The 26539-nt window shown below is 41.8% G+C and overlaps 1 protein-coding gene across 1 annotated transcript; it reads left to right on the top strand.

Moving 5' to 3' along the window:
- The first annotated feature begins 1557 nt into the window (after positions 1-1557).
- Positions 1558-26010, top strand: LOC136430889 (max dimerization protein 1-like). Its single transcript, XM_066421964.1, has 7 exons — positions 1558-1589; positions 3889-4052; positions 4193-4295; positions 5478-5510; positions 17137-17251; positions 17537-17687; positions 23920-26010. Exons 1-7 carry the CDS (start codon positions 1573-1575, stop codon positions 24114-24116), a joined length of 780 nt encoding a protein of 259 aa, XP_066278061.1. The 5' UTR covers positions 1558-1572; the 3' UTR covers positions 24117-26010.
- Positions 26011-26539: the final 529 nt, after the last annotated feature.

Raw genomic sequence — 26539 nt, 5'->3', positions numbered from 1 at the left:
GGTACCGTTGGTAAGCGGTCCATGATAGATCATGATAGTCTCGTCTTCACAGACTTCAGTGACGTTTCGTTAATACCAGGGTGCGGTGCTGATTGTACGACGTCAAAGTAAAGATTGCTTTCTTATCACTTTCTTATCACTTTCTAACAATCCATAATACAGCGTTTTGATGAACGTTGAGAGTATGGAACCTCGAGGACAGGTGTACATACAAACGGTATGCTTTTCCAAGCGGCGTGTCCTGCGCTGTCCGCGCTAGCATCGTCCCCGGGCCAGGATTGATGAGCTGGTGCGGGGCGTGACCGCAGTATGAAATGGAAGGCGCGCGAGCGAGACGCCATGACGGGCACGCCTCCCAGCGGCACTCTGGCACCAGTATATAAATCACCATAGATATCAGGACCTCTCATCTTGAAATAGACATGCTAGCTATAGCATACAGGCACCGACTTCTTAAAGAAGACTTACTCTGTTCCCTTAGGTGGATATCACCATGCTGTTCTTCTAATGGAAATCTATCGATGGATGATTTGCAAGACCTGTGGCAATCTATCCAGCTAACTATCAATCAATCAATCAATCAATCAATCGATCCATCAATCAAGGACAATTAACGTAGTCTGTAAGTTGAATTATCGGTGTTGGCATCACGTTATAAATAAACGCAAGGACAGCTACAAAGTCAGTGAAATATTGATTTTTTAAATGTTTACATCATTAACTTTATTTTCAAATCATAAAGGCTCTTCAAGTGACGCGAACACATCCCTGTTTCCTCTGACCAAGGCTAGAAACTGAGCCAGAATTATCCAGTGGCTTCCCTCTCTTCAACATGTCTAGAATTATGAGTTCATGTAACAGAATGTAACATATTTACTCATTGCGCTATTTAAAAAAAAATACTTATCTTCATATGCGAATATAATGATAAGACTTTGACATTTAAAGGAATGAACTAAAATACATGGGACCTAATTGGGAGGACCATATGCGATTGACATGTCATCACCCCCTGCTCAAAGATTCACATCTGCTTTGTCACAATAGCACCCATCTGTGCTGGTAAAGCGTTCGACAGGACAGGCGCTGCGGTAACTCCAGTGTCACCATTATTAGTTCACGTGTGACCAGTTGTGACGCCGGATGGGGGAAATGCCATTTATCGATCGGATCAAAATCGGTGATCCTTAACGTAATTTTACCAAACCAGGTGTACCGCTAAACCCTGAACTATTTTTGTGAATTTTGGAGGGGAGAGACGCACTGACAGGGAGCTCGAGACCACTGTGATTACAACACCTATTACTCACATTCCGATTGGTCCAGAGATAATTTGCTACTTCTCTAATGTCATAGATTTTCCTGTAACGCTACATTTCTCTTCAATGTATCTCAGAGCGCACAGAGGACAGTGTGTAAGAAAGGGACATACCGATAAGCTAGGGTGTGTTTGTCACCCACTGAAAGGATGGAAGCTAGCGCTCTTCACTTTTGCGAGCACTGATGGTTCGTGGAATTTGGAAGTAGACTAGTGGAATCAGGGAAAGGGCGTTGCCAAAACCTTTCGGGACCATGGCCAATTGTTTTGGGTTAGTTGTTTTCTGCTAATCGGGTTAGAAATGCAGCGGAAGTGACGGCAAAACAACGTGACTGAAGGCACGCACAGCACGGATACAACATACCTAACGTTACCTGTTACACTGCTTGGCCGTCCAATTTGGCAGTTCCGGCCAAACAAAAGACAGGTTGGTAATACTAGCTGCCATCCTGGACAAATTACGGAAGAAGGGGGTTGTGAGGTTGTGAGTGTTAGTCACGGGACAGGACAGGTATCAACACGTATTTTTTTACGGTAAGAACAGGTAGACTACGTCACCTTAGTGGCCCCGTGTACAGGACGACACGTATACTACGTACATGTATCACACATGCACGTTACACTACTACTACTAGTATTCTCCAAGCAGAGGTTTCGATCGAGGGGCTAGTAGTTGCCACGATTTTTGACAGGAAGCCGCGGTAGCGGCAATACGATTTCTTCGGATCAAGAGAACCTGGCCCCGATATGTTGAAAATTGCTAATGTGTAGTCACAGAATGTAAATATTGATCAGTCCCTCAGCTAGCTATAGATGCGTCAATGACAAAATTGTGCATTCGGAGGGTAAAAACAAATGTTTGGCAGCAGAATGGATTAAAATCCAGCTTGTCTGTGATCAACTGATGAAGATGCAGGCCAGCACATGCCCGGGGTTTTTAAGGCTCTGTTTGTTGTTGTCAAACGCGTGGCGTAGGCAAAATGCCAAATGCATGCCCGAGGGATGTTTATTTCAACAGTGCTGTACTTATTCCCCATAACCCGTGTGTTTATACACGTATTTATCACTTTCCCCGAAATTTTACTTCAATGACAGCTTGCAAAGTACATACAGTGTTGAGAGCTTCTTCAACGATATATTTCATCGCTGTTGACTTCACAGTTGTTTATAGGTGAGGCGTAAATATCATGACCCGAACGGTCCCTTGACATTTGAGTCACCCTGACGTGACATGATACCTCAGGGGTTAGCAACTGCTACTGAGTTTTTGCAAGGACATATTATCATCAGGTGATTTCTGGGAATTGTATATTTGTTTCCCAGCTATCCATAACTGTTTTCACTTGTTCAAGTCGTTGCTTCAGATGATACCCTTATCACATAGTTGCAGATGACTTGATAGGTTTGCCATCATGATAGACATATTGTCACATAAATAACATGAATGTAGAATCGTACTCCGGCCTGCTCGTGGTATCAATGAAATATCCATAAATACTAGAGACCGCTTGCACTAGTGTTGCTGTTGTGCTTTTGTTAGATTTGGCGGTTATTGAGTTCAGCCTAATGATAACAATGGTTACCCCATGCTTGTGGGGTGGAACTTGGGAAACAGACAACTTGTCCATCTACCAGGCCGGGGGGCGGGGAGGGTTGCGATGAGTTTATCCCATCTAACGTTACACGAAGCCAACGGGCATATACTGTATTATAACAAACTTGCAACCAAGGATTCCATGCTAAACGACGTAAACCATGACCCGACACGGACAGGGCGGACCCCGGGTCTTCCGGTCGCGAGTTGGATGGTATCGCTCTACCACGAAACGCCATGTTTACATTTACGTCACGCGGAAAACACCGTAAGCTTTGGGACATCCACCCCGTCCCGTGACCAATGCGTCAGTCAGAAATTTCGTTCTCCTCTTTTTTCAAGCTATAAAATACGTTATTCTATCATTAGGACTATAGAATATCAATCTGACGTTGATATGATTCGGCTTTTCAATCGCCATTGAGACCATTTTTCCGCTGTCAATATTGATGGTCCGGATTGTTTTGGTGTCAGCTGGGCGGGGGCTCAGTATCCACGTGTGTCACACATGGCCGCCACGGTATGACGTTATCCGGTGTTGCGTACCAATCTGCCTTACCATTTTTTCGTCCACCGAACATAACGGAAGAAATTATAGATTTTTTAGGGTTAAATCTTATGGAGATATTTTAATTTCATATAACTGATTCATTAAAAGACCATTCATTGACTGATAGCAAATTCTATCACATATTTTCCTCCAAGATGCCTAGAAAGTAGGCGATTTCACTGTGAGTAATACTCCAGTGTTACACCGGTTTCTTGGTCTCAGCTGATCATTTACATAAGAATGAAAACAGATCAAATACTCTTCTCTGATTGGCTTTTCGCCCTATGGCAGATCCAATTTTAGCTGTTACGATCGCTCTCATTGGTGTATCTGCGTCGACGATCCGCTTGTCAAAAGTATTGAGCTCTCTTATTGGATACCGTCCAGCTGGCATGTCAGCTGATCCGGGCATGTCTGTTTCAGCAGCCCAGGACCCAGAGACGATCTGACCAGGGTAGCCGGAGGTAAACAAACGCAGAGGACAACGACAATCTCGCTCTCAAAGTGGCGAAAAACAGAATTTTCTGTCAAGATGATGGGGATTGCGACTCTTCTCGAGGCAGCGGAATTCCTCGAACGTAGAGAGCGGGGTAAGGGCCATATTTCTTGATATTTTGTAACGCTATTTTGGGTGTGCTGTAAATTTCAATCGGTCGTCCTTCCATGATCCAACTTGTGGAATACGTCTGCAAATGTCAGCCTGATCGTCATGGATCTTTCTTGGTTTCAGAAGCGGAGCACGGGTACGCCTCAACCCTGCCATACCCACACGAGATCCCCCCTAGGAAGCGGACCAAGTCTTCCAGCAGCTCGCGCCGATCTCAGGCGTCAAGGTGGGTTTTTCTGTCCCCGGCTCAATCCGTAGGATCGGCACCGGCTAAATTTGGCACTGGAAATGTGGGCGCCAAAAATGTAAACACTGCCACGCGTACACTGACCAAACCCGGCCTAATCTGACAGGTCCCTTTTGGTTGACAGATCGAAACCCACTCTGTCTATTCTGACAGTACTGATACTCATATGAATGTTTGGGGAAGGTCAGTTTAGGAGAAGGTTGTTAAAGTTCGATCTTCTCGCCAACGTGGGCGATTTCTGGCCGGCGCCATGATGTTTTCCTGTCAAACCGAACGTTAATTGCGGTGCCAAAAATATGCGCCAAAACCGCCCGACACGACGTCAGCCATTCATACCAAGCTGCCCGATTCCCGTAAAATTCATTTGTTACCGGAGAAATGAAGAGAACCTGACTACATACTTAGGTGAGGCGCGGGGATTTTACGGAATTTTTGTGGTGTATTTTTGATCAGCTGAGAGGCCCAACATGGCCTCCGTCTCACATGACAGAACGGTGTTGTCATTTTTCCTGCCGCAAATACGTCATCGTCCTCCACCCATATTTGCTTCGTCTCCTCAGAAATTATCCCACACCCAGGAAATTCTACTGTATGGATATATTCCACGGCCATTGTGACGTCCTGTCTCTGGAATGAACGTGACTTTGAGTTGACATTTTCAAGGACTACTGGCCTAACTACTTGCGGCCACTCTACGGGGCTATCAAAATAGATATCATATTGTCAGTAATTTCTTTTCGTTTTATATTTTTGACCCCCCTAATTTATTCCAGAAGGATTATAGATTTTTCTATATGTTGTTAAGTGCAATCTGAGAAGTAAATACATGTAGTTGTCAGGGTTGTCTGCTGCTGTTGTCTGCATCACTATAGTGTATGACCGGTGGTTGGTTACAGAACTATTGATCAATGTGTTCCCATGGTTACATTTTTGGTTTGCCATAATGTGGACACTAAGGAAATCTCTGCCCCCTCACCTGCCCAGACCTGCCATGCCTGTTTCTGCTGATCAGTTAAATCACATGGCAGTAAAGTACTAATTCAAAACCTTGGATCTATGCCAACTTTCAGTTAGACAAATGTAGTTTGGCCCTGTCCTTTGCACCTTTAGGGCAGGGTGTATGTCCATCTGTGTTTTCAATGATTTTCTGTCCTTTTGCAGCCGGACCACTCACAACGAGCTGGAGAAGAACAGGTGAGCTGCACATCATCCGTTTCTACCGTTGCTGGGTCCGCCATAGCTGGGGTACACTTCTCAATAGGCTTGATGTATGCACAGCAAATACCGCAAAACAAAGGGGGTGGGCTTGGGTTACGATGGCACAGAAGGAGTCCAGGTATCTAAAACGGGTCAGAATTAGCATAAAGAGGATGATTTAGTACACCTTTTGGCCACTGTGAAAGATTTGAAAAATTCCTCCGGACTGTAACTGTGGTGACTAAAACTCTGATGGTAAATACTGGGAAGTATTGTGACGTAAGGGACTGTACCATGACTCATGTGTTGGCGGGGGATTACCGGGCGTCTTTTATCACCTGGTAGATGTACCTGTTTGCCCACATGACAGGAGCCAGATTGATATCGCTCATGGCTCAAGCATGCCCGTACACGTCTTGAGGGTAAAAGAAAACTTGGCAAAACTGTTTGCGTACGGAATTCCGATCATTTGAAATAGTGTTTAGTACTGCACATTTCCCTCTGTGCCTGTCAGGGATTGAGGGAACACACATGGACTAATGCGCATGCAGCCCCATTCTGCAAACGTGAATAATTTAGCATGGATAGATGTGCATTCTTGAAAGCATGGATAGAAACTCATCTCCACTTGATGGACACACCAGTTCACCTTAGGGGCACATATTGTGCATGTGCAATGGCACATGATATTTTTGTGATGATTTATGAATTATGTATGGTTGTTTTGAAAGTGTTCCAAATGTTATTGTGTTTATGTTTACATTGCATAAATGGAGATTCCATACAAAATTGGTATCAGTAGTGTCAGCTGACTATTTCGAGGTGCATTATTGGATGAAAGAAGATTGGTAAAAACTGCAGTGCCAATGCAAACTGCTTCTTTGAATTATGAAGACTTCTAGCTTTGGTCTGTTGGGACCTAGCTTATTTCAATTTTCATATGTTTTCCATTTGCCCTATCTATTCTATTAATATATGCATTAGCTAGGATTATCTCAACAGGTTATTGGCAATTAGTGGAGGGCAAATCCAAAATAGTACTATACTTCAATTCTTGTGAAGCATGTATAAAGGCTTTGCATTTTCTGGTGTTGAGGGTGGGTCTCATTAATTATGCAGAATCTATTTTGGTCAAGAAAACATGGTTGGAGAAGGTCGGGGCTATCGCCCACTGGGTGCTCAAGGTCAAACGAAATTCCCAAAGCTGGATGCCACATGTAAGGAGGACTGATACTGCAGGGGGGCAAGTCAGCCCCTCCCCCTGTTTTTTGTTCTAGATTCCAGACACTTCTGGAGTTGGTGAAGTTCTATCATTTGTCCTATTTTATTTGTCTGTAGAGTTTGCAAAAAGTCTAAAGAAGAATGAAAACGGAACCAGGGATATACAGGGAAAAATTATTTACTGTATATAACTTGTAACAGACCACCTATGTGCAATGTACATGCTTTTTTGATCACCCAATTTATTACCTTTGTCTTTCCTTTGATTGACAAAGAAGTCCCTGTTACATGTAGGAAATCTTGTTAGGTTTAAAACTATGCATTTGCCACAGACAAGTGAGGCCTTGTCTTGTGACTGGCTGGATACCATTCCCTTCTGGGGAAAGGGAACTGCACAAACAAACCTGTAAAGGGGAGTCCTGAATGGACAGTCTCTTTTTATCAGTTCTCCTTATCAGCCTGGCTGCTTGTGGAGGCTTTCACTATGGAGGAAAAGCAAACCAGGGCTTGTGGAGATAAGGATTTCCAAGATACATACATAAAGAAGGGCCGGAGCCATTTTGTACATTTTTAGGATTAAACACAGTACAAACTGTTATGAACAACTAAGAAAATACTGGTTTAGCAAATTATTGTGCCCACTTGTTGAAGGCAAATTTTCTGAAGGAGATCATTACTTTCTTAGAGCTTGCTGGTTGTCAGTTAATGCTCAGTGTTTTACCTGTGGAAAGTTCCATAGCGTCATACTTTGCCCATGTTGCCTGAGGACTAAAACCATGCTGTGCCAAAGTCAGGGAAATGCAGTTGGCTCTAGCAGCTCTGAAAGGAATCAAAACAAATTTTGAGCGCCACTTTCCAGGCTACCATATACCCAGCTGTTACCTGTTTGACTGGTCAGTGTTTGGGTGTGTTTGCATGACTGACCACTTGTCCCATCTATCCATCAATTACATTACTCTCTTTTCAACAGCTCAAAAAAGTGTTGTCACTACGAACGCTGCTGATTGGTCGATAAGATTGGCAGGAACCGTTCTTCGGTTGCACTGTTCAAACACTGTAGGTGGTTTGTATGTTGCGTACCAACGGCAAGTTATCCGTTTTCCTATTCACTGCAACTGATCGTGGACCCTGAACAATGGTTGTGCTGAGAGAAAATTGATGTTATTGTGTTAGCTCTGTACCCATGTCACTTTGTTGTGATAGGTCATCTGAAAGCCAACCAATCAGAAGCCAGTTGTGGTTGTCACGGTTCAAGGGGTCAAACCCTCAGGCATATATTTCTTTTCAGGTTGGTCACATGGTTTTGTTTTGGTGTCTCACGTGAGTGCGCTGGGAACTGAGGCAAAGGTGGCTGCCAGGATGCAGCCAGAAATAGCTGGGGCACCCAGAGGGAATTTATACCTTTAAAGGCTGTACAGTTCTATGATTGGCAGAGTTATGATAGGCATAAATGCCACCGCCAAAACTGCAGGACTATAGTCTGCCTTGGTTCAGCCCTTCAGCAATCCTTGAATACATGTCAATCATTGCTTCTATGGTAACAATATCACATGGATTCAATTTCCCAGTAGCAGTTAGATCAAATTTTGGGGAGTGTAAGAAAACCATGAAACTGGAATACCTTTGAATTGTTAATTTGAAAATGAAAGTCGTAAGAGGAAAAAAAGACAACTTTGTTTTGTATTTCATGCCAAGAGATTTAATTGAAAAATATTGTTTCATTTAATTTATGCTGATTATGGTATTGGTTCTCTTGTTTTTCATGTATACCTTGTGTGTATACTGGGGGTGCCACCCACCCTACCACTCCCAAATTACTTCTCCTCCCCTGCACACTTCACTCGCCTAAACAAACAACACTGCCCTGTCAATGTACCAGCTGCTAGAACCTCAGTGCTTTTCATTCTGGAGGAGACAAGATTTTGCTCATAATGGCTCCAATTCTTTCAAACAGACAGGAACTTCCTCAAAGTTTGATTATTTTCCTCAGTGTGTCCTTGTGGTGGGAGAAAACTTGGTTTTGCCAAGTACTGTATTCGTCATTGACCCTGTGGTTAATTACATTTGTCCCATTACATCACAAAGAACCTTGTTGCCTCTATTCAGTGACGGATTTTTGCCTAAAAGTCTCAGCATGATCAAATTATCCAGACCAGTCAGAATTTTCCAAGATTTTTGAAGACAGACCTGGCAATAACCAGCAGCAGATGTTATGTTGCTGTATTTTGGGTTTATTGGGTAAATGTCCCTAAATCCAGTGCAATGTAATCTCCCTGCTGTGGAAAATGACTCCACATGAACATGTCCTCTGGATACTCAGTAAATCAGATATTATTTCTGTCCTTGGTAGGGATGAATTTTCCTGGATGTAATTACAGAATTGCACGTACATAGGATTTTGTAATTGATCGGTGGATATGTAATCAAACATTTGTATGAACATTTTGGTATTCCTTGCAGCAAATTCTTAGCGAATGGAAAACATGGTCATAAATAGAGTGGAGACGTGACTCCAGGGCCCCTTTATTATTAGAGCAGGAGAAGCTGTGCATTATAGGGCCTAACTTGATTCATGGGGATTTAATTAGATCTGTCAGGTCCTATTCCCTCAGCTCTATGCAGGGGTAAAGGTCAGCAGCACTAAGTAATAAACTAGATTTTCATTCAGTACCAATAGTGTTCAAAAAGCCACTTATGATGATAATGACAAGCTCTCACAGATTTTCAAATGATAAGGACAACACTAGTAGTAGTAGTATGAATTATTATTTTAGAGAAGCCACAATCTTTTTTCCCACTGCCACTGGTTTATCCAAGGAGGTTAAAATAAGATATTTTAACCTCCTTGGTTTATCAGGATACTAGATTTTGAATATTGTGATTTTTGGAATGGTTTCAGTCCCAGGTTATGGTTCCCAGGTTATTTACACATGCAGACAATGTACTTAGTATTGTAGTGTTTGAAGCAGGTTGTTCCCAGGATGTTCATACATGCCCACAGGGCTGATGTTGGTAAATCAGTGCAGCAGGAGAATCAATTTGCCTGCCTTGCTGTTGCCATGACAACAGGATGGGAGCACACCCTTTGCAGCAGGAAGAGACCAGATGTTGTGTTCCCCAGTCCAGATGGAAGGATAGGGCCCCTATCACAACTGCATCTATACCATACCATACCAAATCATTTCCATTTCAAGGCATATTTTCCTAACAGTAATAATGTGACATCATTGTTTCCTATCAAGCAAATGCAAGATATTAACAATTTGTATTTTAGATACCTGTCCTTTTGGTTTGAGAACATGAAATCAAGTGTCCCTCTTGGAGTAGTCTTGTTTGAGATTGTCCTGAGTACAGAAAACACAGACACATACAGACCAGTGACTTTCATATTTGTTTTTTGTCCAGTTAACAAAGGGTTTGGCCTGTAGCTGTCCCTTCATTCTGGGCTTCAGTCAGATCAAAACAAAACAACCCGTGCTAATTTCGTATTCCAGTCATGCTGCTGCTGCTGAACTCTGCTTCTGGGGTCATGTTTTGTGGGAGAAGCAAAGTGTTCAATGCGGTATTGCATTTGACTTGATCTCAGTGGTAGAAATTAAAATTGCTGGAAACCACTGCTGGACAGTACATTTGCCTGCATGTAGGTTTGAATTATATTGTTATATATTAGTTTCTAGACAAACATTTATGTCGACATACATGTACATATTGGGGGAATGAGGTATAAGAAGGAAACATTTTTATGTATTTATCCTTCTAAAGTACAGTATTGAATACTGTGATTGATTTGACACAGCTTCCAACTTGCCTTTCCCTACCCTTACGTTTCTTTGAAGTTTCATTTTTTTGCATTCAGAATACGAATCTTTAAAGCTGTGCAAACATTATGACAAAAACATATTTGGGGAAACTTGATTTATTGGTTTATTTATTGGTTTATGAAGACAAGAATATGTTCAGGTAAACACTCTTTCGCAAAGTAATGTGCTGACATATGTGCCATCAGCATTTTTTACGTAACACAACACATTGTCAAGGTTATCCTGTATACACCACAGTCACAGATTTCAAGGCCACACCCTTAATCGAGTAAAATGTGAACCCAGATAACTGCTCTGGACGTCAGAAGCCTTGACCCTGGCAGGCTACAAGTTTATGGGATCAGGTTTCCAGGGTAGACTTTGCGCTCTGTTCTTTTGCTGTTTCAAAATAATTGTGGACCTTTTATCTCTTTTGCTGAAGTCTTACAGAAAAAAAATTATGTTATGCCAATAATTCAAGAATGCTAGACCTGGGCTTCAAACGTCAGGATGGTAAAGAGTGAAGTTGCCTGGAATATTATTGAGCTTAGGTTTGCAGGCCAGAGACCATGCACTTTCTCAATCAAAATTCTTGTCTTCTGAAAACAGGGTGTGCCATATGCAACTCATATAGTATGAGTAAAATGATATGGGAATAGGGTTTAAAATAATTCTATCGTGACAAGAGAGTTGTCCACATTTAGAAATTGTCCTTGTCAATTTTCCTATTTTTTGCTTTTGTAGGTTAACAAAGCTGATACAGGATTAGTAATGGAAGACACTTTTGTATATTTTGGCCAAATCTTTTTGAACTTTGATGCAAGCAAGGACATTATATAGGTACAAGAGACAAGTGATTTTGTTGTTAGAAACAAGGTTTCAACTCTTGAACTTCCCTTTTGTCCATTGTGTTCTTTGAAGTTCTTAGTGTGCTTTGGAGAAGCTTGACCCTTTGATTTCTAGACTTGGGAGGAAATTCTTAAGGTTGTGTTTTGCCCAAGAGGAAGGAGACAACAAAGTTGCGTGCCAGCAAGTTTTATCTCCAGCTGAGCTAAATCAGGCCCAGAGTCTTATCCCCAGATGGTCCAGTGTTTACTCCAGGCTAAACTACAAACAGGACAGACAGAAGCCAACCATTCTGTTAGAAAGGGGACAGTTCAATAAAGCCAGTGTGCCATTGAAGTACTTTAACATTACGGCTCTTGCACCCTTTATTTTGTAAACTAAAAAAGAAGTAGATTAGCAATACCTGGGTTCAAGGTCATGTCATGTGACTTAAGTCTTAATGCAATACTTCAGTTATTTTTTGCTGTAATAGCAGCTGTGGTATAAAGTTCACAACTGGTATTGTCATTGGATCTACACTCTGAAAAGAGAACGTGTGAGCCGGTGTATATTTTTCCTTGACCCAATATATGTTTCAAGCACTGCCAGCATAATTTGGACCACAGTGTCAACAATAGGTGGCCCACATTGATAGACAAAACTGGCCTCTGGCTCTACAAGGTCGCCGGTAATATAGACACTGGAGAGGCATCGTGCCATTTTCCACTCAAGGAAAGTACTGTAACATGCTGTTCTAGGACTCTTCATTGGGGGCCACTGCAATTAAAGTGTATTGTTTCTTTTAATGCTTATTTTATGACTAGGATTCAATGTATGGATTGGATACCAACACCAATCACAAATAAAGCAGATGAAGGTTGAATATGTTTGATCACTTCAGGAGATATACATGTATAGTAGTCCTCAGTAGTCCTCTGTACCTGATATTCCCTGAACCTCAATCCTTGTACACAATGTCAGACCTTCCATTAGATCACATGGGTACATGGTATTGAATCTTCTCTGTTCTTAGAGAGATTTATCAAAATACAATTAAGATGACTGGCTCTTTGTGCCAAGAACTGTCCATTACAATATTCATGCATGCTTTGTGGACCTTTTGTTTTGTGTTGTCTGCAAGTATTAACAGTCTTTACAGTCAACGTCATTTACACAACAGAGGGTATACAAAAGTCAGCAGTGTTTAGATGTTGATGTTACAAATATGTCACATTCTTTTATCAGTCATTGTCAGAAATAATGCATAAGCATATCATAAGATCTGACTTTTGTAGATTTTCAGAACACTAATTGTCATGCAGTTATGAATGTTGTTAACACCCGGCTGCATGGGTTGTAGTTATCTATACCTGTCTTACCTGAAAATCTACCAATAGGTTAGAATGATTCACCTCTATAATAATGAATGCTTCACTGAGCAGTAAGTACTAAACAGTACTGTAATGTTTGTCTAGTTGACAGATAGGCAAGGGTTGCTCTTTTACCCCCTGTCAATGTAGCTTTTTTCAGAATACCAAGGACACATACAATCGGTATCCAAAGCACAATGCCATCCCATATGTAACAGAATGTTAGAAGCATGTAAGTACATAATATGCTTGTAATTGTGGCCTTCATGACATCATATCCTGACAGGTAACTTGTCGTGAGAACCGGGCATTTGTAGACAGCATTCAGACACTGCAACCTTTTGGAAGTTGCCGGCCCAACATACATGTTTGAACCTGATGAAACCATGCGAGAAAGCCACCTCCTATGGCCAGGAAATCCATCATAGATCCCTGTCTTACACAGCTGTCCAGGTTGTGGTGTTCGACATTCATAGAACTATATGTTAGGGAGAATGGGTAACACAATAGTAACCAGACACATATGGCCCTCTTCACAGTCTTGGTTTTCAATTAGGACTTTGAAAGTCAGATCTCCCACATCCTGTGGGCAAATCAATGACACTGACAAAATAAAGACTATTTCCAAACTGTGCTGCTGTTGACCATCTTCTGTAAATATGTGTAATTATATATAGTAAGTATGATATGTATCGTCCCATAGCTTTCTGAATACCCATCCCCAAGAGATATATACAGTACAGCTGTAATAAGGAATTCAAAATTATCAGATGAAAAAGGAACGATATGAATGTGCATAGATATCAAGATACTAAGTGACTTATACAAGAGCCATTGTACACATTTGTTGTCTTTGAGCCCTTTAAAAGTGCCTCTCAGCTCTTTAGTGGTCTGTAGTCTTGGGTGTGTCCAGACTTATTCTCCTGTGTAGGTAGATGACCCAGATAATGTCTCCAGGTGTATCAGGTGACATCTCTGCCCCACCAGCAGCACCCAATATCACAACAAGTATTTGCAGACGGCACATACTGTGCTATCACCATGCTCCATCTGCTGACTTATGCACCCATAACCATACACTACACACAGTTCATCACAGTGTGCAAGACTATATCATCTTCATCCACGAAGCTGCCTTCCCAGCCAACCTATTATGGCTAATGACAGCTCTTCAATAATAGATACTTTTTACAATAGATCCTGGGACACAATTTAGCGCTGTTGGATAGTTACTGTGAGACACACCTGTGTTGGGATCCAGGCAGGATGGGATCAATTTATATCCCCTAAGTTACTGCTTGTGCATGACCACATAAAAAGTACAAAACTTAATAACCACTCCCCTCTGTGCTGGCAGCCACTGGGAGCTGACCTTCCCAGCCTGGCCCCATTACTTGTGACATTTACGCTTCATTGGGACACCTGATTGTTGTTTTTTGTCTTTCCTTAGGGAGGCAAAAATGACTGTAATTTTCTACAAATTTTCTCTTCTGCCCTAGCAGGTATTGCTAGCGATAAGGGGCCTCTGGCCTTTCCAGCAATTGCTGTGACTGTCAGCACAAGCATCCATTTGGTCCTAGCAGTTATAGCACTTCTATATTTTGTTGGTACAGGAAAACCTTCTCATTCTCATTCTGGCTCTTTGGGAAATGGTTGCGCCTATCTCTTTACAACCAGAGTAAATTAAATTAAAATGAGGATATGGAGGGGGATTTGTACCTTTCTGGAATACACAAAAATTGAGCTGTGACTTCCCTTTCATCTGAAAACTGTCCGAAGATGCTAGAGCTACAAATTTAAGTGCCATCCTTGTTACCTCAGTTCTTTGGTGTAGTGGAAAAAAAAGCTGAAGAGGTTGTCAAGTCTTGTTAGACAGTCTTGAGAGCCACCTGTGATCCTGAACCTTTCACCTTTAGGCTATGTGTAGGCAGCAGTCTCTCAGGGACTGGAATATTCAGTTATTTGTCATGATTTTCCCTTGTGCTGTCACACTGATGGGAAGTTTGCATGCCAGTGGAAGCAGAAATTAGATAGGGTTTTCTGTGGAAACCCAGTATTTCCGTTTCGCCAAGCTGGATCTATCCGGAGGTGATAGTTGGTCAACCTGTGAAATATTGGATTTAAAAGTGGTCATCTGTTATGTGGTAGGCAGAAACCATGTCACTGAAGGGGTTTGTCATTTATGTGATTATCTTATGGTTATGTGAGTCTGAGATACGGCGTTACATCCTTAGAGAAAAGTGTGAAATCACCATTGGGATTTGTGAGTGTGGCTGACAAATGGGACAAATGAGTTCATGGATACCCTGGTACAGTAATTCAAAAATATAAAATCTAAGCGCAAAACCTGAAAATGATATAATTATGTTGTACAAGAAACAGACTACTAGGCTGAAATAAAGTCTGTCACCTGACTTGGATAATCTGTATTCCCACTGGTGTTCTTTCTGCATTTTCTATTTCCCAGTGGTCTTTTTATCCATTCCTTCAAATACAGTTGTCCAACTAGGATTTCAATGCTGGGTGAACAGGACATTGTTGGTATTAATGGTTCTGTTGTTAAAGCATATTGTTGTTCTATGATGTATATAATTGTTTTTCTGATGCAAAGTGCATCTAATGGTACGAGCCCTTTGAACATCCAATCCATTGTTATCTAATGAAGTTCTATATCCTGGAGAGGCTCAATAGATAATCTACATACAATGGATGGAATTAAAGTGAAAAGTTGTTACATGTCTTCTTTTCCTCTGGAGAAGTAGTGCTGCCTTTCCTATCGCATCTCTTGCTACCAATCAGGACCTTAGGGGACATAGCTGCATGGTGGAGATATTGAACAAGAATGACAAATGGAATGGCACTGGGCGATGGCCTAATCTTGATGTAAACATATCCCAGCATGCACCACTTCATTCTCAGGGAAACCCCATCTGAATCACTGTGGTATAGGAACAGAATGAAATGTTAGTGTTGACTTATGCTTATATGATGCTATTTGAGTGCACAACATTTCTTCTTCAAGTCATTTTTCTCAGATTTTTAAGACATGAGATGTAATGGGATTCTCCTAAACGGGAAAATCTATTGATTTGAATAGTTACGTAGCTGGGGGCCACTCCATACATATGTAAGGTGTGGGAAGGACTTTGATTTTGATTGAAGATACATGTGCATGTTCTAGATTCAAGTCCATCAACCTGGAGAAGTAACAGTCCTCATCCTTATAACTTTGTACCAGATTGTAGATCCCACTAAGTATCATGTTTTGAACCTCAGTACCATTGGTAAAGGTTTGAAAATTTGTCCTGAATTCTGGTCCATTTTTACACTGCATGCTGTGATGAAGCCTAATCAGCAATTTGAAGAGAAGGGATTTGCATGAAGTAAATCAGAAAATCCTCTGAGATTGCTTTATATTCTGTAAAATACCAGTGAGGATCTGTCCTCGACAGCAATCAAGGCTCTGCATACTGATTTCATGTTTCATATATAGAAATGTTCTAGATTCTGGTACAATTAACTAGGATTACCCTGTCCTCTGCCCTTCCACCATTCCTTTTCTCCTAGGAACAAACACTATGGCATTTATAGTGTCCATCCAATGGTCACGGATGGGATGCTCTACATAGATTAAACTATGGACTTTGCTATCCCAACTATTGGTAATTCCACAGTTGTTAATAATAACATTTGTAAGTCCGCGCCAACAATATTACAAATTTGTAAACCCCAAGGTGAAGAGGATTCTATACATAACTATACATAAGAAATATTCCAGTTGTTCATAAGTGTATAATCTAGAGTAGTTTTTCTTCTCTCATTCTCCCATTTCATGAAAAAGTTCCAAAACAACCCAAAAACTTTCTGTATGATCTGAAGATAAAAGTTAACAGCTTGTCCAGCTGTCTGTCCCAGGTAATGGTCCAATGACACCAAGATAACTGATGTATTTCCTGTATGCGCTCTTTTGAAACCAAGATAAAACTTTATTATACTTGTAACAGATGACATCTTTCAAGGACATTAGACGCAATATTTTAGTGGTCATGAGAATAAAAGAAATGGGGTCGCTGACCGGTAGCAGCTGTTTGCATGCATGGGACACTCAACCTGTATTAAAGATTTTTCATTCTTCGTCCTTGACGGAGATTAACCCATCTGAGAGATTGGTTCCCATAGTTACAATAATAGAGGACACTTTGTTATGACTGACCAGCTGTCTTTCTATAGCATTGTATTAATGGCAGTGTCAATACATTTCTTGGTTGCGGTCTATGAATTGAATTATAATTGAATGGATAGAATATGTAGTCAAACTGTGTCTGAATTTTTCGGCGCTTATTTCTCTGTAACTGCTAACTATGTGGTAATGTAATACTTCACGTGTGTCTTGTTGGTTTATTTCAGACGTGCCCACCTGCGGAATTGCCTGGAGCGTTTGAAATCGATCATCCCCCTCAGCCCAGAGACACCACGCCACACCACACTAGGACTGCTCAACAAGGCCAAAAATGAGATAAGGGTATGTCTCCACCATTATCACACACCTGATTCACAATCCAAGTCATGCCTTATCACAATGCTACACAATGTTGCTTTTGATTTCATAAATATACGTCTACAAAGCTTGATGAGAAAAAGGATGTCAGTTTGCATAAAATGATGTGAGAGCTACGTGCAATAGGCCTAATCTACCTAATTTGTTAAGAATTTTTAACACGGAATATGCACGGAATGATAAAGGGTTTTGCACAGCTCTCCAAGGTCCCATCAAAAGTTTGATTTTGCCTTCCATTCCCATCACCAGAGGTTGGAAGATGAGAACAGGAGAAACTCGAGCTCACGGGAGCAGTTGTTCAGGCAGCAGCGACAGCTCAAGCGCAAACTGGAGATGCTGCACCGCAAGATCAGGCATGACAGCACGGGCTCCATGTCCGACAACAGATCCGACTCCTCAGGTAAGGCTGCCATCTTCTCTCCTTGTGTAAAGTGGTACCTCCCAATACTGACCTCACTGCTAGTTTCTTTGCTTTTAGCACAAACCACAACAAGAATAAGAATGGCCTCGGGCTGAAATTGTGTCGTTTTAGACTATTTCTTACCTGTACTCCTAAGTGATTTGTTTATCCCATGCTCTACTGGTGCAGGAACTCTTCATACCATTCTTTGACAGGTTGTCATGCAAATAATTACCCCCTTGGCCTGATAAAGGAAATTGTCTGCCATAGGAAGTGAGTCTGGCTGCCCCCACCTAATGTTTTGAAAACATGGTGTTTGTATGCATGATTTGATGTGTTTTCCTTCCCCACATTTCCTTTGATACGCCTCGCTTTGAAGGCTCCGTCCCCAGTGGCTAGACTGTGGGAAGTCTTCTTGCCATAGTCTAGCCCACAAAACATATCCGCCATCACTCATACCTGTGATGATATTCTCCCTTTCCCTTTCTCAAAATTGGTATTATGGCTCAGTCAGGTTTCCTTTCAAGGTTTGTGGGGTCGTGTGGCCTGGCAGGGTGTTTGGCCCAGAACCCAGAGGTCCTCGGTTCAAGGATCTTGTGCTCTTTGCAAAGGCACATCGTACCCAACTTTCCTCACTCCACCCAGGTGTAAAAATGGTTACCCTACTTCCGTTGGGGATGTAAAAGGTAATAGAAGGAGAGGCTTGGGCTCCGCCCTCCAATACCTGCCCACTGCCCTTAAGGCCTCAAAAAGGCTATGGGCCTACCTTTACCTTTACCTTACCAGGTTTCGTAGGAACTGGCTGAGCGGGGATGGGACTGTAGTGAATGGGTCAGTTCACGTGACCCCTGCATGTTGTGGAAACAAGGAGACAGGGGGAATCTCTGTGCCAGTAAACAGGAAGGAAACATTTGCCAGCACATTCCAGTCTGCCTTATACAGATGGGTAGAGGTGCAACAAATAATGCAGGACACCCAGAATAATTGAAGGGGAGCCTGCAGTCCCCAGTACAGCAGGTGTTAGGTTTCTTGCTCCCTGGTTGTTAACTTGACTGAGTGGTTCTCCTGTCAGCAAGCATACACAGCACTAATGATGAAGAAGAAACACTCCCAAGATATACAGCCCTGCATTAAGAATAGAAAGTTGAAGAATAGCTCTTTATGTTGCTAAGCCAGTGATGTTTGAAATACCGGTACTGTGTAATAGAAACGGAAAAGTTTCTTCAACCCAAGAATAAAGAAGCTACTACTCATGCCCTTAAGATCTGCTGAGCAGCTAGGACTGAATAAAGAAATCCAATTGTATGAGGCTGACATTAGAAAGGCTGACCACGTACACAGCATTATGAAGGTATGCTGACTGTGCCTCCTGGGTGTAGGTCGAGGTTGTCAGTCATGTGCTCTGACCCCTATTGGCAGTGACAATTTGCACATGTGGAAGGAAGATGTCAGATGTGAGAGGTTCTAGTTGACATTAAACTCCACCCTTTCCATGAAATGTATGGATGCGTATGCATGGAAATCTTGTCTTTTAGATATGTACTTTTGCGGTTATGTATGGGTATGCTTGGGACTGGTATCACTGTGTTTACAGCCTGAGCAATCAGGGGTACAGGGGTGTGATTGACATGGGGTCAGCTAGCCGAGACCCTGCAAACACTGGGGACAAACAAGGTCTTTAACTTCTGTCAGGGAACAGGGGTTGGTTTCTAAAGAAGCATTCACATCAAGCCATGAATAATACAAGAAAAAATCAGATGACTCAGCAGCAGACCCCCACCATTGTTATTGACACTGTGCAACCAAAAGTTGTGTGTAAATTCATTAGCAATGGCCACAGCAGAGGTTGAAATGCAGGCTATTGGGCTCTTTGGAAAAGATATGCTAATTGGCCGTGTTGCTGACATTTTTCCTTTTGGGACTGCAAGAGAACAAGGTGGTTTTTGTCCCTCACCACATCGGTATGCAGGTAAGGTGCTTTGTTTATACGCAGTGGGGAAAGTTTAGCGAACAGAGTTAAAAGACCAGATCATGTGTCCAAAAGGTCAACCCGCTGACCAAAGGGGCAGTGCCTTGAAATTTTGTTCCCATTCCCTTTTTTCTCAAGGTCTTTTTGATCAAAAAGCATTCAGGTCTTCAAAGGTTCTTTTGATGTGAAAAGTCTCCAGGGGCAACATGAAAAGTCTTGGGGAGTCTTGGGGTTTTCTCTGAGGACATGTGGGTTGTTTTGGCTGTCAGCTGTTCAAATATTTTGGACCACAGCAATATGAGACTTACCAGCAGTCCATATCAGCAAGCCACCAAGTTCTAAGCAAATCCTGAAAGAGGCTCAGGGAGTCTTATGCACGCATGGGAAGACTAGCCTGGGTGCCATCCTATTTCTACCGCTACCCTGAAAAAGTTTTTAGGGTAGCGAGTGTAGGGACCCGGTAGAAATAGGATGGCACCCAGGCTATGGGAAGACAGCACTGAAAAAAATTGTTCAGATGAATGGACTTGTGTGAGAGGAAGGAATTGTCCTGAGCAAGCCCAGAGAAGTGTGTGTTTATTTATTCAGGCCAGATGTTTTCTGCTGATGAGGAAGAGGATGGGTTATTCTGGGACTTGGGGAGGCGGGTATAGATAATCTGTAGTAGCTGGAGGTGGGGCTGGGTGGATTAATTAGGTGGCATTGAACAAGCTACAGAAGTAGATGTAAAAGCTACTACATAGTACATGTAGTGGTCTACCAATTTTGAACTGGAAGAAAACTGCCATCTGCCAATGTCTCTTCCCCAAAAATTTGTGCATGATGCAGACATTGGTCTCAGCTTTCCAGTAACCTAATCTTCCCACAGAAAATCAGTTGACAGTGATGAAAAAGAGGAATGAGCCTCTGTAGGGACAGTCCATGACAAAATGAATTTGCATGCTTTGTTACCAAGTGTCCCATTTCAGTCAATAACAAGCAGAAAAATCACTTTTCATGCCTTAAATGAATGTTGCTATCAGTGTCGTTTAGAAGTAAGGGGTTGGGCAGTGCTTCGATTATTTTGGAAAAAAAACATCCCACAGAATTTGACGTCATGATGAGACCTGTCCAAAATAGATGGTAGCGTGGGACCAGGGGTTAGTGTTTGAGTTGTGAGTGTCTGGCATGTCACGCATGTTGTTCTGGGTCTATGAATGTGCACAAAGGTATGGGCTCTCTTCCTACAGGAATGGCAACTATCCTGATGGAGTCAGCAAAGGCTTTGGGAAAGGTTCAGATCCTTTACTTGTAGACTGATCTTGACACTGAGGAGTCTTTCACAGCAAAGACCTTTGCAGGAATTTTGTATAGAAAAAAAAGTCACAGCTGAGGCCACTGGGCCTCCCAGTAAAGTGGCTTATAGTTGTGACTAGTTTTCTGTTAGTCACTAGTATATCAAAGAAAACAAAGTTTGGCCTTTATTGGAGATGCGTCTGATGTTTCATGGGCCATTCAGTTGTCATGTTTATAGAAACCATTGTCTCATGAGACGGAAGGATGCTTGCTGTATGTATTGTTTGGAACAGCCAGTTAGAGTAACTTAGACATACATGAACTTTACTTCTAAACTCTCCTAGAGGTATCACAATTTTTGCTTGATATTCTAGCTGAAATGAAGACAACCTGGTTTAGGGAGGATACCTACTTGAGCCTACTAGTGGTGGTCATCAGATGAATTATGACCAGAAAAGCCCCCCAGTAAATCACCATGTTCCAGGGGACCACCTAACACAAACACGCACAGTAGACAGCAACTGCTGAAGAATATCATTTTTCCTCCTGTGTTATGTTTCCTCCTGTACCTGTACAAGTCTTTTGGTAAAATGCATGAAACTATGATGTTCTGGCCTGTCTATTCATCTTAAGTATTAATCAGTAGCCTGAATTTGAAATTGATATGCAAAAAATAGTCATAGCAGTACAGCTTTAAATTTAGATGAGTAGGGACATAGCAGAACATCATCATACAGGTCCAGGAATTCATCTTCTGCATCGTAATTCAAAGTCGACCACATTCCTACAGTGTTAAATCAAATTAAGTTGAAAGTCAAGTAGCTGAAAGTTTCAATGCAAGTGAATAATACCTGTCTGTGATAGTAACCAGTTAAATTTGGCTAATTGGGTCTGCCTGAGTGACACACAGACCAGATGAAGCCCGATGCATCACTGTCACATGCCTAGTTGCCCATGCTAAAAGGTGGAGGGCATTTCATGAATAAATAAAACCGAGTAAATCTATCATGCAGATAACAAGGGGGTATCTGCAAAACTACACCAGAAATTCCTACAAATAAAACAGAAGCAGGATACGTGTAAGAAGGTAAAGGGACTAACAGCTCTGCCTGGCTGTGAGGCACCACTTATGTCCTGGAATAAATCAGCATGTGTCCCCCAGGAGTGGAAATTAAACAGGAAGACACAGTTTATAAACAGCTAGGTGCCAAAACAAGTCATTTGTTTGCCCCTCCCTCCCCCCATTACACATACTATAAATCCACAGTAACCTAGGGAAACTTGTCCACCACTCCAGAGTCTGGTCCAACCTTTTTTGCCCCAGTTAGTAGATAGCTCAGTATCGTTTGCTGATTGACAACTTGTGCCAAGCTCTAAGTCGGAGGGATTTAAGCTGGAAGGTAAACAAATGAGACAGCAGTGTTGTAAGATAAGGACAGCAAAAAGTATGTTTTGAAGGGTGGGACCCTTGAGGCCATGTAGGTGGTTCTCCTCAACTTTCCCCCTGCTGTACCCTTCAAGGTAATTCTTGTAGTTGTAGGTCAAAGGAAGGCAAAATGGCATCAGCAGGTTTCTTTCTCCCAATGTCGGTCAGGATAATCCAGTGTTAGGTACAAAGAACTCTTAGGTCAACATGTCCGATTGATTTATTTTGTTTGGTAGCAAATATAGAGCAATTATTCATGCGGTTAGAACCCAAGGAGCCTTCTTATTTTTGTCCTACTTTAACTACAAATGTCAACAGGGTTAGCGTATTTGTGGCTGTATGGCAGGAGGGCTTCAAGTTGCGGTAGATACAACTTAACATTTGACATTGATTTAGTGAGGCTACCAGTGTTTCTGTGCTAGTGAACTTTGATAGGGGCAGCCTTGCCCAGAAATGATAAACAGTTCCTGATCTGGGCATTGATAACAGTACATTCATCATGTGGAATGGCTTGTGGTGATAATTTCCTTGCCTCTGGTCGTCCTTAGCACTAGATTTTCTTTAAATGGTTCGAACTTAAGAATCCCATTAGAGCTTGAAAACAGACCATCAATGCTTTTACCACAAAACTATGTGGTGTTATATGAGTGCAGAGCCACCAAACAGAATAATTAATGCACCACCGACTCCCCTGAGGACCTGATTGACTCTGGAAAATGAAGTGAGACATGGCTGAAGACATTTGCTGAAGGGGCTGTGTATTTTCTCCCTGACATCTTGTCAGATTAACTTTCTGCAGGTTGTAAATCCTGGACACCTGTCAGACAGGCCTGTCTGCAGGGACCTCTGTGGCTATTCCATTGTTGATTGCAAAAGGTGCAACAGGATCATGTGAAATAAGACCCATTTACGGACATTTTTGTAGATACTTTAAGTATATGTCTATTGTATTTCCCTGGTCCAATCTGTTTTATGTTGTTTTCTTCTGCACCAAAATGTTCTCCAATTACTGATGAATATGTTGCCCCCAGGTAAGAATTACAGGCTGTTTATGCTAAAAGTGTGCCTGGTGACCCTTGTGGTTGAGGGTAACCCATGGAATGGTTTCCAGGTGGTAGGAAGGTGTTTGATAGTAACTGGGGCCAACAGAACACTGCAAAAATTCCATCTGGAAAAATTTAACTTAGATCTTTTTGTCTCCTTCGATCTAGCATTCAGAACACACAAAAAGGCTTGTATAATTTTTGGGGACAAATCCACAGAATTCAAAGCTGTACTTACCAGGTGCAATGGTAGCTCAGTGGAAAACATGGATTTGTTGTTATTTGTGCTGCATGAGAAGGTCTGTTATTGCAACCCACTGGACCAGAATTTCGTCTTTTGACAGGGTTTGCTCAAACTTTGTCAAGTTGCTGTTGATGATGACACAATAAGTGCTATGAAGATTTCACATAAACCTGTAGATATTGTACTTACTACATAGTACTAGTAATTACTACACTTCTGACTCTTCTGGTGGAACTTGTTGATTAACCAATGGTCTCCCACATGTGTTTCTTCAGATGAAATTGACGTGGAGTTTGGTGGGGACAGCCCGACCCTGACAGCTGACTCTGCATACCGCAGCAACAGCCCGGGAACAAGCTCCGACTACGCCTACGGTAGCATCTCCCCGGGAACCAACTCCGACTTTGACGAGAATGGGTCCACGAGCAGCGATTGCGGCTACACCAGCAGCTTCATCAAACAGTTGTCGTAACAACCAAACCAAACTCAGATGTTTATTTTTTGTTAATGAGATCTATGGACATGAGTTGTATGTCGTAGGAGAGGGGATCCAGCAAAGAACTAATCTTTAACTTGCTAAAATGTACTGTACTTGCTGAACTAAAATGTATAGGTCAGATCCAGAAGTGTGTTTTGATGGCTTCAGCTGGAAAAGGTATCAGCTAATGGAACCTGCCAAAGTTGACAATCTAGTCTCTGCTTGTGTCACTGTGTGAGTTGGTGCTGAAAACTGCATCATATACTATTTAAGTGTTGTTTTGATATTTGACCAGCCTTTTGATAGGAAGCTAGCAAGCTATGGCATAAGGTACATGTGAGAAACATCACTTCATGGTAATCCTGTTCTGTTGTTTTTCTGTTTTTCTTTTCTTATCTGGCCACTGAATGAAAAGCTTCCATAAGGTCCACTATGTAGAACTACATGTTACAAAAAAAGACTTGACATAGATCACTTTGTCACAAATGTCCGATGAACAGTGTCCCTTGACTGGTCTGATGACTATTGACCCTTAACCTATGACAGCTGAGTTGTCGGCTCTCAGGATATTTGTAGTTCCTTACATTCCATGTGCTGTAATTATACCTTGTAGGGTTAAGGAAGGAAAACTTCAATAAGTTGTCTCAGCAAATTATGCAATAGAATAAGGCCTTACCAGGCTTGAGTTTTATGTTGTGCCATTATCAATATACCCTCCCTTGCCAGTAAGGGTCGGTGGTACAGTCCTATTATCATTATTTTATTATCCGTCAGACAGTACCAAGTGTGATAGGGGAGGGTGGCATTTAACCCAATCTTCAGGGCAGCATAAATTGATAGATATTACCCTTAATCAGGGAATTCGTTTGGTGCTACGAAAGTCAGTATACTAGTACAGTATGTTGTAAAGTTATAATCCCCGCAGGCCTTTTTATCAGTATAGATAATTTTTTTGCCTTACTGCTGTTACTAATTTTTGCATGTACTGCACTCCTCTCGTGAGGAATATATCCCCCTACTGGTGTGACCAAGCCCTGCCAAGTTGTTGACCGACTGTGACAAGGCAGCTCTCCTCAAAATCTGAACCATCTCTGAAACAGTCCCAGCATCCTTTGCCAGACATCAACCAGAGGGGGAGGGGGGGCCTTATTATTTGTATTATTGACCAGTAGTTGTTGTACCAGTTGGCTTTTAAACCATTTTAGTGGAACATGCCTGTTGTTTTCTCTGGCAAGGTGTGCTGGAATTGTGAATTGCCTGATGATTTACATATGTGTATTGTAGCAAATACTGTTGTGTGGTGTGTGTGCTGTGTTGGAAAACAAAACAGTAAACCATTCAGGAAAAATAGTTGTTTTAAGTGTACCCACAAACCTTTACACAGCATATTCTGAAGCAATAGTAGATACACTGCTCGAGATAGGACATAGACAACACCATACCACTGAAAAGCTTTATGCATGAGAGAAGAATTTTAGATACCCACGACTGGGACCCTTCTTGTAGTTCGACCCTCATCGATGTAGCGGTCAGAGCTGTGAACACAAGTTGGGACATTGTGGAATTGCACTCACTTTGTAGACATGTAACAAATTGTTACTAGACTTTTAAGATGGAAGTCAACTCCTGACAATGTTTTGATAGCTGGTTTGATTTACTTGCTTGACATTGCTGTATTTTCTAATGTTGAGGGGGATTGGGAGACAATTTCTGGAATTTTGGTCTCTTTCTTTGGCATTCTGGTGTATTTTCGGTGCTGGTTGCTGTATTCATCATTATCTATTATGTAGAACTAGTTATCAAAGTGTACAGTGTGTATATACTCATTAATATTATTGTTCATATGTTTCTTTTAACAAGAATAAAATTTATTTCAATTACAGTACAAGTGATGTGATATGTTTTTATTTTCGAGTACTTGTCCAGTACCTTCCACCATCAAGTTAGTTTTTGTAGAATGTAATCTATCTACTATCCAACATTTTAGATATAAAAGTCAATGCTCCGTCCAGGAAAATAATAGATACAGTAAGCCAAGGCCTAAAAGCAGAGACATGTAAACAAACAATTAGAAGTTTTAAAATAAAACAGACGTAATAATGTTCTTCTTGTGCTTGTGGTGGAAAATTACAGGTCACATATAACGAAACAATGTTTCAGATAGCCTCTCCCTTTTTGGTTGCGGCGCTGTCTCCCTTGATATACTAGTAATTGTTATTTTAGGTATTGGCCCTCTGCAATGACGCGAAGTTAACGTTACCCACGGGCGCTTCACAAACTTTTGAAGTAGTTCGGTTGCCTCTGCATGCATTCCTAACGATGAAATTATATGAAGGCCGTGAGAAAAATACAGGTTGCCTTAGGGTAGAATCAGTCACGTCATAAAGCAGACATCAGTTGTGGAAAAATGCCCCTGG

Source organism: Branchiostoma lanceolatum, chromosome 3 (assembly GCF_035083965.1).
Source record: "Branchiostoma lanceolatum isolate klBraLanc5 chromosome 3, klBraLanc5.hap2, whole genome shotgun sequence".
Taxonomy (NCBI): domain Eukaryota; kingdom Metazoa; phylum Chordata; class Leptocardii; order Amphioxiformes; family Branchiostomatidae; genus Branchiostoma; species Branchiostoma lanceolatum.
This window is presented reverse-complemented; position numbering and strand designations above follow the sequence as displayed.

Bases quoted from the DNA above. Each gene is read 5' to 3' on its own strand.
- LOC136430889 (XM_066421964.1), top strand. The intron at 5,511-17,136 runs GTGAGCTGCACA...GGTTTATTTCAG, and splicing joins AACGAGCTGGAGAAGAACAG to ACGTGCCCACCTGCGGAATT. The intron at 17,688-23,919 runs GTAAGGCTGCCA...GTGTTTCTTCAG, and splicing joins CAACAGATCCGACTCCTCAG to ATGAAATTGACGTGGAGTTT.